This window comes from Hyperolius riggenbachi, chromosome 11 (assembly GCF_040937935.1).
Source record: "Hyperolius riggenbachi isolate aHypRig1 chromosome 11, aHypRig1.pri, whole genome shotgun sequence".
Classification (NCBI taxonomy): domain Eukaryota; kingdom Metazoa; phylum Chordata; class Amphibia; order Anura; family Hyperoliidae; genus Hyperolius; species Hyperolius riggenbachi.
Genome location: NC_090656.1, coordinates 205,100,560 through 205,115,597, shown reverse-complemented (window position 1 = coordinate 205,115,597; position 15,038 = coordinate 205,100,560). Strand labels below are relative to the sequence as shown.

Here is a 15,038-nt window from a genome sequence, read left to right as displayed (position 1 = left end):
CGCGCAGCTCCCACGATCCTCTGCAGCCAGCAACTGAAACTCCCGCGCTGAGCAGGGCTACAGGAAAATGGCACCCGAAGCCCTGCACTGCAGACTCGAGGTCTCCAGAGCAGGGCCTCGGACGCCATTTTACCGTAGCCCTGCTCTGCCGCTGCCGGAGCTGCGGGCTGCTGCTGCCGGTCAACTGACACGGAGTCTATTAGACGCCGAAAAGTCAGTTCACGCTGGGGGGTACTAATTGGGTGCTTGAAGAATTTTAGGGGGCCACCACTGGAAGGAAGTCTTGTTGATATGTGCGTGTGATATGGGTGTAACAACTACAGAGGAGCCGGAATTCCTAATTTTGGGGCATTGTTTTAAACTCTTAGTATAACAGAATTAATTGGACTAATCTGATTGAGAAGGTTGATGATTTAATACCTGGGGGGGGAAATACTGACAAGTTGTATGAATTCAGATAACCTCTATAGAACTAGCCGGGGGCATCCAGAATTTGCTTCTCTTCACAGCATCTGCAGGCAAAAAAACCCATCTGTGCAGTAGAGTAACTTGCCGCTCTACAGAGAACAGTTCTCAGGTCTTCTCTGCTGTGACTGTGCGTAGCCCGATTCACAGGTCTGCTCTGTCCTGGCTGATCAGATTCCTCTACAGGGCACAGTCCCCATCTCCCTGGCTGCCCAGGTCCTTCTACATAGCATAGTCCCTGGGTCCCCATCGCCCTGGCTGTCCAGGTCCTTCTGCATAGTACTGTATCTGGTTCCCCACCTTCCTGGCTTTCCAGGTCCTTCTACATAGCATAGTCCCTGGGTCCCCACCTCCCTGGCTGTCCAGGTCCTTCTGCATAGTACAGTATTTGGTTCCCCACCTCCCTGGCTGTCCAGATATTTCTACAGAGCAAAGTACCAGGGTCCCTTCCTCCCAGGCTGTCCATATAATAATGCAACATAGTTCCTTGGCCTCATCTACCCTGGCTGACCAGATTCCTCTTGAAAGCACAATTCCTGGGCAACATTCTCCCTGGCTGTCCAAATCCCTCTACATAGCATGATTCATGGGTCTCCGTTTACTTGACTGACCAGCTCCTTCTACATAGCTGAGGTCCAGGGTCTCATCTGGTATGACGGACCATATCCTTCTACTCAGCAATTCCTGGGTCTACTCTACCATGACTGACCAGATCCCTTTACCAATAATCCGTTTATTACACTATACATGGCCCAATTCCCAGGTCTTCTGCTCCCTGGCTGACCAGAACCTTCTTCATAGCCTTCCCAGGCCTCCTGTGCTGGAACAGATTCCCCTATGTAGCCCACTTTCTGTTTGAGTGTAGATCACCTGTGTAGAGATATAATTTGTTGATTATTGGTACAGATAGTCTGTAGATAGTGAAGTAGAATAGTTTGTGCTCAGTCTATAACAGAACATCGCTTGGCTCACAAGCCTGAGTGTCTCGTACATAAATTTCCACACACTGATGCGATAAAACGGTCTTCAGACTCGCCTCTAGGGCCTTTCCACTAATATATCAGACATATCTTATAGATCACAATGATATACAGTTTACTACCAACAGCAAAGTCCTCACATTCGTCGTAGATCATCTGTCCTTTCCTCTGTTCTCCTAGCTTTTCCTGCACATCGTTTATCATGGCTGTGACTGAAGACAAAATACCCAACCAGTCCTAAATGCCATTCTGTAGCCTTGGCTTAACCTCCTGTGATTTATACTGTAAACAGTCTGCCGGAAGCCTCCTGGGATTATTTCAAACCCATTTCAATAACGAATTGTGTGAAATGTAAACACAATGTGAATATTTGCAAGTCCAATATTTTTTATCAAAACTAGTATAAAGATAATGGCCCTTATTTAATTTACTATTACTCCAAGTTTTCTCCTAGTAGATACTTTTTTGTCGTCTTTTTAAAACAAGTTTTCACACTTTGCAACTGAAACCAAAAATAGGTGAAAACATACTGTCAAAATTATGATTAAATAAATTTTGTGTGAAAATATCACCTAGGGGAAAAAGTGAATTTAATAAGGGCCACTATAGCAAATGTTAAAATGAAAAAATATAGTTCTCTTTTACAAACCTATTTGGTAATCGTGCACTTGGTACAAAGTTGTTGTTTTTTTTATTTTAGCGCTTCTCTTCCCTCCTAACTAACCTGGGTGTGACTTACCATGTGCTTAGGAAGTTTGTGGGGTTGAAGGACTTGTAGCTGCTTTGTCTCTGATTGGTGAATTCTTGACTGCACCTGCATTACAATTCCACCCCGGGTGGAGGGGTGCTATACCCTATATCTTCCGATCTACAGAGAGCGACATCTTAAAGAGAACCCGAGGTGTGTTTAAAGAATGTTATCTGCATACAGAGGCTGGATCTGCCTATACAGCCCAGCCTCTGTTGCTATCCCAAACTCCACTAAGATCCCCCTGCACTCTGCAATCCCTCATAAATCACAGCCGTGCTGTAAGGCTGTGTTTACATCTGTAGTGTCAGTCTCAGCTGCTCCCCCGCCTCCTGCATAGCTCCGGTCCCTGCCCCGTCCCTTCCCTCCAATCAGCAGGGAGGGAAGGGGTGCAGGCGGGGACTTGAGTTCTGCAGGAGGCGGGGAGAGCAGCAGACTGACACTATAGAGATAAACACAGCCAGCTCTGACAAGCTGTTTGTCAGCAGCGTGGCTGTGATTTATGGAGGGATTGCAGAGTGCAGGGGGACCTTAGGGGGATTTGGGATAGCAACAGAGGCTGGGCTGTATAGGCAGATCCAGCCTCTGTATGCAGATAATATTCTTCAAACCCACCTCGGGTTCTCTTTAATCCTGAGTGGGGACAGGTCTTAAGCTCCCCACCTGCATTTACAGTTGTTGCCTATACAGTGACCCTGGTTTGTGAGTATTACTATCTACTTACTTTCATTTACCTTTGATTATACATGCTACACTATATCGGGCTCTTGGTTTCCCCTTTCTTTATCCTTACTGAATAGGTGCTGGCTTACTAAATAGGAAGAGCTGAAATTTGAACCCTGGTCTCCTACGTCAGAGGCAGAGCCCTTAACCATTACACTATCCAGATTTTGTAGGTAATTGCCTCATACTACATGAAGGTGGTAAAATTGGTCAGTGATTGGCTAATCATATTTGAAAGTGTGTATTAGGCTTTAGGGGCATGAGCACTGTACAGACACTCTGATTGGCTATACCCTAGCAATGTCTACTGTTCATTGTAAAGGGGAGTAGGGACAATAGGCGACGCATGAAAAATAGCGTTTGCAGCGCAGGGAAAGTGAAAGTACAATGGGCTCAGATGCCTTTTAGCGGTCTGGTGTTTAATGACCGTCTCAGCCTAAAGACCGTGTAGAGAATGTTTGAGGCTTAATGATTAATTAACCGATCTCTTGGTTAATTAATCAAGCAGTCAGGTAATTTATCAGTACCTTCCAAATCTGATTATACCTGCATGGAGTTACAGTGTAGTCCCTTCTGTGTACAGTTCCCAGGGATGGGAAAACAAATGCTTAGCTCTACTCCCTACTACAGTCTAGAGATGATATGGGATGACAAGGGTTAACTGCTGGTGTGGTTTTATGATATGGGAGGAAACCCTTGTGAAATTGAGGAGCTTACAAACTCTGCGCTGTTAAGGTGGCCATACATCAGACAATGACCACAAGATTAACCATTAGGAAAATGCATCTCAGATTCGATGAATTACTGCCCATACACTGCAGACAGATTTCAGCATGAAATCTATTGAAAATCACACTCCCCACATTGGGTACAATGCGACGGATGTTCCCTATCTAACGCAAGCACATACCTACGATACCGTGCGGCGATCTGCGTCAGACCGGAAGTCATGTAAGTCTATGGCGACGCAGGTTTTGTTTTTAAAAGTTAGTGGCAGCAGTGTAACGCGCATGCGCGGAACCGTGTTTGTTAAAATACGCCTTCATGCACTTCCGTATACCCAAAACAGGAAGTGATCGCAAGCGTGCATCATTTCCTGCTTGGACGAATGCCAGACAGGGAATACTGCATAGTAACGCAGTATTACCTGAAGGCCTGTTTTTGGTGGTGCGGCACCGCTGATGTCAAGACACAGTGTAGTGTGAATCCGGCCGCTAGTGCTGCTGCCTCTGCCTTCCGCCAACCCATCCCCCCTCCCCCCCCCCACCCCCCAACACAGTGAGTGTTGCAGGGTAACCTGCCACACTTGTGACTCCCTGCCCCCTCCATAGTGAGTCGGCACACGCATTGGTGTCACGTGGAACAGGCACTCAGGATGACCTGTCACAAAAGATGCCGGGCACCGGAGAAGGTGCCTTACGTGAAAGGTGAACCTGCAACACTCACCACGGGGGGTGCACATACACTCGGGGGGAGACCTGTCAGTGGTCTGGAAATTTAAGTTGAACATAAATTTTCCCAGCTTACTGGATTGATCGTTTTGAATGATTCACGGTGATTGAACGGATGGCCATGTTGCAACATCATTCTCTGTCTAATTCAAATGTTATGATCGAATTGGCCAGATACGGATGCTGAAAATCGAGTGGTTTAAGGACACCATTAGTGTCCTGTCTGGGATTCCAACCTTGGACCCCATTGGCTGTAGAGCAGTAGCCCCCTCCGGGTAGATTCATATTGGCAACCTCAGTCATGTTCTGATCAGGGTTGCCAACTCATCCCTTTAAATACTGACACATCTAAGTTATACAGGCTCTGGGGCTTCTCACATATAATCAGTGCCCAAACTGCATCTAACTAGCCACAAGACATGTATAATTCATAAGTGTCTGTATTTAAAGGGATGAATGGGTCTGATATCTGTGCAGAGGATAAGGTCCCCTCCTTCCTCCTTTGCTGTTATTGGATCCATATAGTTGTTACAGCTGCTAATGGCTGGCTCTGGTTACAGATCTTTCTATCCCCATATCTGCCATTCTGTTCCTATGAGGAATTGGACGCAGGGCACCCGTGCCGTCACCTCTTCCAGCTGTGAAGCTGCGACCTATTATCATGTCTGCAGCGACACTGACTCGATGACGGCTGTAATCCTGACTAATAACATCATTATCTCTGCGGCGCCCTCCAGCTATTGTGACTGTCGCAGGGTGTTAATCCATCGCCCAGCTGTACACAGAGCATCGCAGGTCATGCGCTGCACTCGCTGCATGGCTGGGCTTATCATACCGTCCACTTCCTGCTTTTCATTAAGTTTTATTTGTTTCCTTTTTTGGTATATTTATTTTTGTTTTAAATATCACAAATTTACTGAAGAATTAAATCAATGTAGTTTCATGCTTTCATTACGGTTTTTGACTCCAAACGTCAGCTACCGTATCTTGTGTTGATGGACAGAAAATGGTGGCATTCTGATTAGCCTTAAGCTGGTTTCACACGGTACAATTTTCTGTCGACAGATCGATCAGATAATTTCCGACTGGTCCGATCAGATTCTAATCGATAACTCAGTCAATTTTTGGGTAGTTATCAACGCAAAATAGATCGCATTAATGATGGGAAACAATATCATTCGGTGATCTGATGGAAAATTGTACCGTGTGTACTAGACTTTATGGTAGTCATACACCTGTCGATCTACTACCAGATAACCATTAGATCGACCCCTCTCTCATTACCTGCCCACACACTGCAAACAGATTTCCAATAGATTCTAGCATGAAACTTACTGAAAATCATCCTAGCGCTTTCACCTACCAGCCGCTAGAACAGTCTGCTACTGATGCAGAACTGCACCAAAGATGTGAGCGTCGCCATAGCGGGTAATGAGAATTAGGGCTATAGCGGTGTTGCTGGGGCTCAAATTACAAAAAAAAAAGTAATTTAGCCGCCGGCAATAGCTGGTACCTGAATTACGTGTCCCTCCCTGAGTTGCGACAACTCGGAGGGGGAATAGCATTAACACCACCCCGTACTTTCCACAGGATGAGCCATCTTTTGGCTTCATCCTGTGCCGAAATTTGGCCGCTGCGATTTTGAATGCATGTCTCATGGTGGCAATTCAAAAAGACACAGAGAGTCACTCCAGTGTGACAGGTGAGCATGCAACAGTCAACGATGGTTGGGGGGTCATACACTTGGGCGGAGACTGGCCTAGGGTTGTCAATAGTTGGGAAATTAAATGCAGTCACCGCTGTGCACCCGATCAAGCCTTTTCGACCAAGATGCTTCAGCATGCCTGATCATTTCAATCAATTTAGCAGGAATGCGATCTAAGGGATCAAGTGGCCAAGTTGCGGCATCAATCTCTTCCAGATTTGATCAATATGAGCAAATCTGCTGTATATCGATGCCAAAAATCGAGTAATGTATGGGTAACAAAGGAGGCAGTAGTTGGAATTTGCAAAACACAGGTCCTGGTAGCTAATTCAGATAACCAGCAGTGATGTGAGCTGTGTCCCCGGCTCTTGCCTTCCTGGTGAGATCTGTCTGAGTGCTGTGTGCTACTCGCATTGCTGGGATTGGCTTCTTCGCATTGACTGCTGTAGTGCCGGCATGGCGTGCTGAGCGCACACATGTCCTGTATGATATCAGAGGCTTTTGTACTGCTTGGAAGGCTGCCCTGATGCAGTCTTGGAATTCAAGGTTATGGAAAGAAATAGTGGTGCAGTCACTGGGGTAGACTCATCAAACACATTATTGCAAGAAAAATGCAAGCAAAACTAAAGCAAGAGTTAGGCAGATTCCCGGACCACAGACAAGGATTGCTAACAGCAACCGCTTCACTTTTTTTGCTCCAACTTTTATTTTGTATTAGTTTTGATAAATCTGCTTCTCACAGAACTGTTTCCTTACTGCAGTCACTATATTTTCTCTGCTTAGAAAGAGCAATAGGCACGGCATAGAGCTGCAGTTATTGTTGCTCTTTCCCTGTCTACTCCTCTAAACACTGCATGGCTCCCTCTCTTCTTTCAGGTAGCACACAGTGCCTTTTCTGCAGCCTCTCTTCACCAGGAACTGCATGATGCCCTCTCTTCTGCCTCTCCCCTCACATGTAGTTTGGTGCCCTCTCTGCAGTCATCCTGGGTACATACAGTGTCCTCTCTGGAGTCTCGTTTCCCCAGGGTACAGCACAGTACTCTCTATGCAGTCTCTCTCTCCAGGGTACAGCACAGTACTCTGCAGCCTCCCCCCCCCCCCCCCCAGGGTACAGCACAGTACTCTCTGCAGTCTCTCTCCCCCAGGGTACAGCACAGTACTCTCTCTGCAGTCCCTCTCCCCTAGGCTACAGCACAGTACTCTCTCTGCAGTCCCTCTCCCCTAGGCTACAGCACAGTACTCTCTCTGCAGTCTCTCTCCCCCAGGCTACAGCACAATACACTCTCTGCAGTCTCTCTCCACCAGGCTACAGCACAGTACTCTCTCTGCAGTCTCTCTCCCACAGGCTACAGCACAGTACTCTCTCTGCAGTCTCTCTCCCACAGGCTACAGCACAGTACTCTCTGCAGTATCTCTCCCACAGGCTACAGCACAGTACTCTCTGCAGTCTCTCTCCCACAGGCTACAGCACAGTACTCTCTGCAGTCTCTCTCCCCCAGGCTACAGCACAGTACTCTCTCTGCAGTCCCTCTCCCCTAGGCTACAGCACAGTACTCTCTCTGCAGTCTCTCTCCCCCAGGGTACTGCACAGTACTCTCTCTGCAGTCTCCCCCCTCAGCCATAGAACAGTACCCACCCTGCACCGTCCCCCCCCCCCGTCGTCGTCCCCCCCCCCCCCCCCCCCAGGTACGGCACCATATTCTCTTTGCAGCATATCTCTTCCAGGCACTGCATAGTTCCAACTCTGCAGTATCTCTCCCCCAGGGCACTCACAGTACCCACTCTGCAGTATCTCTCTCCCAGGGCACTCACAAGGCCCACTCTGCAGTATATCTCTCCCAGGGCACTCACAGTTCCTACGCTGCAGCATTTCTCCCCCAGGGCACTCACAGTTCCTACTCTGCAGTATCTCACTCCCAGGGCACTCACAGTACCCACTCTGCAGTATCTCTCTCCCAGGGCACTCACAGTACCCACTCAGCAATATCTCTCACCCAGGGCACTTACAAGGCCCACTCTGCAGTATCTCTTCTCCAAGGCACTCACAATTCCCTCTCTGCAGTATCTCACCCAGGGCTCTCACAGTTCCTACTCTGCAGTATCTCATCCCCAGGGCACTCACAGTACCCACTCTGCAGTATCTCTCCCCCAGGACACTCACAGTTCCTACTCTGCAGTATATCTCCATAAGGGCTTTTACAGTTCCTACTCTGCAGTATCTCACCTTCAGGGCACTCACAAAACCCTCTCTGCAGTATCTCTCCCCCAGGGCACTCACAGTTCCTACTCTGCAGTATTTCTCCCCCAGGGCACTCATAGTACCCACTCTGCAGTATTTCTCCCCCAGGGCACTCATAGTACCCACTCTGCAGTATTTCTCCCCCAGGGCACTAATAGTACCCTCTCTGCAGTATCTTTCCCCCAGGGCAATCACAGTTCGTACTCTGCAGTATCTTACCTCCAGGGCACTCGCAATACCCACTCTGCAGCATTTCTTCCCCAGGGCACTCATAGTACCCACTCTGCAGTATCCCTCCCCCAGGGCACTCATAAGACCCACTCTGCAGTCTTCCCCCTCCCCAGGCACAGCACTGTAGTCACTTCTTATCCTGTGTGGAAATGGCATAGGCTCTGAGGCTTTGTCGGTCGCAGTCAGGACAGGTTGATGATATAATTGTATTCTGTCTCTGTGAGTGATGCAGAGTATTGTCTTCTCATTGTCTGCTTTCTCTCTCTGCAGAAACCCCTCTGTCATGTCTCCGCAGCAGATAAACCAAAGACCCTACAGCATGGTGAGCGAGAGCTCCACGGCGGTGACCACATCCACTGCGGAGGCCAGACCCGCTCCTAAGGTGAGGCCCTCCCTAATGGAAAGTGATGTGTGTGAATTTATCAGTAACACTGCAGCCTCTAATACAGCATCCTGAGTCTGCCCTAATAAAATCCACAGGACTGTCCTGTGTGAGCGATCTGACTGCAGTTCTGCGCTTGGGTCCCCCTAGCCAGGAACATGTGGTATCTTTCCTGCACACCATCCCCCCCGCTCTCCTGAACGTTTGTCCTTGTAGAATGTGTTCTGACATTTCTCGTGTCACAGTCATCTTGCGCAATCAGCATTTTATGGTAAACGCTCTCATTTATTACCGGCAATCGTCATTAATCTCTGCAGCCGCCTCTGCTTCACCCAGGAATTTCCTGCCTCTATTTGCTTTTCAGGAAATTTGCAATGTAAATTACCGCGCAGGATTGCGACTTGTGTCTGAGCAAATACAAGCGTTTATGTGTACAGCCTATTTGTATCCCTGGAGAGTTTAAAGGGGACTTGAATTAAGAAGAATATGGAGGCTCCCGTGTTTATTTCCTTTTAAAAAATACTAGTTGCCTGGCAGTGCTGCTGATCTATTTAGCTGCAGTAGTGTCTGAATCACACCCCTGGAACAAGCATGCAGCTAATCTTGCCAGATTTTTGTCAGAAACCTCTGATCTGCATATGCTTGTTCAGAGTCTCTGGCTAAAAGTATCAGCGGCAGAGGATCAGGGGGGAAAGCCAGGCAACTGGTATTGTTTAAAAGGTAATAAATATGGCAGCCTCCACATTCCTCACTTCAAGTTCCTTTTAACCTTTTTTGACAGCAAACCTTTTTTTCTACACCAAATGAACTTGAATATTTTGGTGGCAGTATACAGACCACATTTAAAGAGTCATAATGTCAGTTATGGGCTAGTTATGTAGCCAGAGTCTTGAGGAGCATGTTGATAACTGACACAGTATGTTTATTGCTTTTATTCCCAATTACAGCCCCTATAAAGGGACAGAAGGATGAACAGGTCATTTTTGATTTGTGCCTCTTTGTTAAATGGAGCTTAAAGTGAGGGGCATATGGAGGCTGCCATGTTGCTATCCAGGGATTCACCTCTGATCTTTAGTTTTCAGTCATTCCTGATGCACACAATTTCAATGCACATTCCTTTCATTTCACGTTGCCTTAAACCACTTTGCATCCAGGCCTTGTTTCCCCCTTATGGACCAGAGCAGTTTTGGCATTTTAGCTATGTCCCTATCTAATCAGCAATAACGTTATCCCTACTTATGACACCTAAATTAAATATATATCGGGTTTTTTTTCAAGGCTAACTAGGTCAACTTTCATTGTATGGCATTTTTTCCCTCAAACAATTTTGTTTTCTAAGCATTCTAATAGGAAAAAGAGGAAACAAATAGAAAATGCACATTATTTCTCAGATTTACCAATTCCAGTTTAAAAATAAAAAGCGCTATTGTAGATAAAAAAACCACATTTGGTTTGGCTATTTCTACTGTTTATCATAAAACTTAATTTACATTCCTGTCACAATTTATGGTGAAGATATTTGATTCTGAAATAATGCTACAGTGTGTATTTTTCACTATGAACTGAGAAAATCTAAGTATTTTTAATGCTAGAAATCAATCTTATTGGCTCAGGAAACATATATTCCATTTCACCAATTATTGCTGCAGCAGATAGTACCGGAGGTTTTTCACAGGAGCAAGCCCAATCCTGCACAGCTGTGCTTCAGCTACAAGACGTACATCTACATCCTCAGGGCTTAGATGAAGTCAAAGAGGACGTAGATATACTGTAGTGGTGGAAAAAGTGGTTAAAGAGTACTTGACCTTCAGAAACCAATACTTGCCTAAGAAGAAGGAAGCCTCTGAATACTATTTAAAGTGGACCCAAATTAAAAATACAAGATTTCAGAAATAAAATCTATTTTCTAAATTATAATAATAGCTAGCAGCCTTTTTTCAGCTGCATGATGACAAATATAAAATATTTTACATTTATTGGAGGAACCCCTCCCTTTCTTTCAAATCGCCGGGACAAAATCCGGCAAACTGGTCAAGTAGGTGGTGTCCGGCAATGGAGGAATTGCTTATGGCTGCCCCCAGTATAATCCTAGTTATGAAAAGAGAAGGGTGAAAAGCATGCACTGAAATGCTCATAGGCTTGAAGGAGTGTTTATTTATCTTTGTATGTGTCAGAGTGGTGCAACTAAATATTTTTAATAGAAAAAAATGTTTGGTTTGGGGCCGCTTTAAGTTTCCCTCACTGTCCTCCAGTCGTGTCTGAGCGGCTTCTGCCTTCTGTACGAGCACGGCCATGGTTGGGCAGGTGCAGTATGGCCGTGCTCATGACAGAACAGGGGCGCAGCCCCATGTTAAAGGGGGTCCTGGCATGCGACGGGGGACAAACCCTTGTCAGCAATCTTCTGGAGGTCCGCACTCGGTGATGGGGGACCGGAAGATGTTGAGGGAAGCCTCAATAGGATCCAGAGGCTTCCCTCTTTAGTTAAGCCCCACCCCTCTCTGTTTAGCTGTAGAGCAGGGAATGCACATCTGCAAATGTTTAGGAGTACAGAGGATAAGGAAATGGATTAAAAAATGCATTCATGAAAGCAGACTTATTCTCAATGCTCCCCCCCCCCCCCCCCCCCCCGCACACTGCTATAAGGTCTGATTTACTCAAGACCGGAGAATAGCGTGAACATAAATGATATAGCCAGTCACTTCCAGGCTTGTTTGATCACTCTTGTCCTCCGATGATCTCCATCATTTGAGTAATAAATCTGTTCAAGCCTCGTACACTTTTGATTAGATTAGTGGCCGAGACTGTACAGATGTGTCCCCAGCCTGCAGGCTAGCGACACATTCTGATACTATGGGGTGTAGGGTGACGATAAGTGGCACATGAAGAGGAAGCTGGCACGGACGGAGAATAATACTTTTGGCCAGCACTTGGGCAAGCATGGATCTCTCATTCTAGCGGCAGTCTTAAATCTAGTCCCTATGTAGGGGGGCAGAGGGACGATGAGCTGCGCCTGATGAAGCATGAGAGGCAAGGAGGAAGAATAATAGCGTTGGTCTCTCTGGTAAGATGTGCGCATTCATCGGACAGCTGTACACATACACAAGTCTTGCATGATTCTTTAGAGATCACTTTGGCCGCTTTCCTGTTCCTATAGCCATTTTGTTTTGGGAGTGTTTTTTCCGGCTTTGAGCAGTAGATATATTTATAAACACACTTATCACTCTAATACAGCAGTTTTAATTACTGTACTTACAGTAGTCGAAGTGGTGTTGTGTATATAAAGTCGTGTGTTTGTATACATTTTGTCATTTAAAAATAAAGTATAAAGTGATGTTTAAACATCAGTTTGATTTAAATTTGGAGCTCTAGGGTTTTTCTTTTTTTCATTTTATACCGAGGACATTCACCAAAGATTTTATTTGTCTTATTGTTTTGTACATTGAGAAATAAAATATCACTCCTCCTCAAAATGTATTTTTTCATTTTAGATGTCCCACAGTTTGATTTTATGTTTAAAAACTTGAAAAGTAGATTTAATGGTTTATGTTTCTCCTCAATGTCACAATCTTTCAAGTGTCCCAGAACTATTGACCTATTTTATCTATCTCCTGCACTCAGAAGCTGTTCTCTTCCAGGCAAGAGTAATGTCCCTGATGACATCATCTGAGCAGAAACATTTTGGGAAATTGCAAATTGTATCTGCTTGCAGTTAGGGAAGAGTGGATGACATTGTGGGAGCAATGTCAAAATGGGACCTCGGGGAAAAAAATTAACCTGGGGTGGCTGCCCCCTCCTCACATACCCGCAACAAATTCACCCCCAGGGTCCCCGAGCTGGCTGCCAAACCAAATCCCCCCCCCCCCACATGATCTCGCTTCTCAACTATGTCACCTCAGGGTCCCTGCACAGTTTTGTCAGCATAGCAACTCACCTGTCCCAGCGCCCTGCTCCAATCCGTGCACTCTTGTCTTTAACCTCGCAAGGGAGCCTATTCTCAGTGACCAGTTCCTTGATATTGTGTAATGACGTGATGAATCACGGAGAAGGGGCAGCCAGCATGGATGAAGACATGGAGCACGGGCAGAGCAGTGTGCTGGACAGGTGAGTGCCAGACCCCTAAGCCCATCAGCGCTCAGGGGCACTGTGGCAATTGCTCTTATGCCTCTTTGGTAGTGCCAGCACTAAGTAGGGAAGATGGACAGATTTGTGCAGCCATTCAGATGGCAGCTGATGTTCTGTAGCATCGGTTAGACAATGAACATAAATCGGTACTGGCAGTGATGATAACATTATTGGGGGCTGGGATTGTATTATGAAGTCACACTGTGATTCTATAACAGCCTCCTATTTCTAGTAGTTGTGGATGGGAATAATGTTCCTGCTTTATTGCTGCGTTTATCCTGTGTGAATGGATCTAGCGGGGCTGCAGTACACTCACACGTGTCTCTCATTATGCCGTGGACTGTGATTACACACATGGGAGCAGTTGTGATCATTCCTCCTGCGAGCCGTCCTGAGCCGTGTGCTTTCCACACCTGTTCATGTAATCCGTGTGTGGGAGGTACTTTCGCTACTCCTGAAAATCCTGTAATCACTCTCATTATCCCAGCATCAGTCATTGTAATAAATATGACATTTATGACTCTTTAACAGTGAATAAAACAATGCAGAAGGAGGCACGTCCCTCCTTCTCTGAATTGCTGCCCAGCCTGTGAGATTGGCTCTGGAGGATGTGGAATGGGGCTGTTCAGTGCATGAATCTCCAGGAGTGAGAGATCCTGCAGAGTGTCTGCATGTGTGTGTGTTCGTTAATCTGTGTCTTTGTTTTTAGTAGAGTGTGCGGGTTGTCACTAGTGGGTGTGAACCTACTAAGTGTGGGAAGTAGGTTGTGTCTGTGTAATACACCTGTGAAAGTCTGTTTGTGTAGTGTCGGTATGTGTCTTAGTATTTATTAGTGTGTGGCTGTGTAACACTAGTGTTTGTGTACTCTGTGTGTGTCTGTAGTGTATAGTCACAATCAAGTTCTGTGAATTCATTTGTCTTTCTGCGGAACAGTCTACCAGAGCTGCAGGCTGCCCCCACCCCACCTTCAATCTTAATGGCATAATGATACCAAAGTAGCAGCTGCCGTCTCCCCCGCAGAACCTGCTGTTATACCTGGACTGCTTTAGGTTATATATTTACATTTTTATTCTCGGTTACCAGGAATAGAAGAGGTTTTGTCAGATGGTGTATTTAGGGTCTTTATTGATGTCAGTCGCTGTGATCTAGTACGTTGTGGGGTAGTGGAAGTACCCCTCGGTGCGATCTGGCCACCTTATCTGCGCTCGGCTGCTCCCTTGTAAATGCCACTGAAATAAATGTAAGAAAAAAGGGGCGCTCAGAGATTCCGTTCAAACTAGTCCAAATTCCCAACGGACAGGTCTCACCTGTTTAAATGGCGGCTAGCACAGCGTACTTAGCCACTTACAGCCGGGGACCGGGCTCTCTACGACCGCTGGCCGGAGAAGACGTTGGTGCTCCCAGGATCCTCCTCGAGTAGGTAGTCATGGCAACCAGGACGCTCGCTCTGCTGACGCCAATAGAGCGCGGCGTGCAGTGCCTGGATTGGCTCTCAGAGCAGCGTGTGGAAAGGGGGGGTGGGGGGGGGGGGTAGCTGATCGGGGCAGTAAAGAATTAAAAGTTGCAGTATAAAAATGTAAATTTATTAAGTGACAACACGTTTCACAGAGGAACTCCCTCCACTTTTTCAAGTCAATCGTCTACATGTGAATTTGTACAAATCATTTTATACAATCCTCATACATACGCAATCAAGGACTAGCCAATAGAAATTGCATGGGGGAGGGGAAAGGAAGCCATATTGCTCCTAATAGCTAGAAAATGAAATATATATACACACATTGCTCCTCATATAGAAGCAAGAGGATCATACTTAGCAAGTAGCATATAGAAAGCATAATATTAAAATTAAAAAAAATATATTAAAAAATAAATAAAGCCTCAGTGAGACAGAAGTCAAATCTATCGTTTTATCTTTTTGTCTACATGTATGCCCGCACACGTGTGTGTGTGTGTGTGTAGATAGATGGATGGATGGATGGAAAGATGGAT

At 46.1% G+C, this 15,038-nt stretch overlaps 1 protein-coding gene across 7 annotated transcripts in view; it reads left to right on the top strand.

Annotated features, from left to right (window-relative positions):
• The window catches only part of PLEKHA7 (pleckstrin homology domain containing A7), a 353,339-nt gene that overhangs the window by 239,110 nt on the left and 99,191 nt on the right, over positions 1-15,038 (top strand). For all 7 annotated transcript variants that reach the window (XM_068261471.1, XM_068261463.1, XM_068261462.1 and 4 more), the window contains one exon: positions 8,813-8,924. In XM_068261471.1, the coding sequence (XP_068117572.1) occupies positions 8,813-8,924 (112 nt within the window). The remainder of the gene's footprint in view (positions 1-8,812; positions 8,925-15,038) is intronic.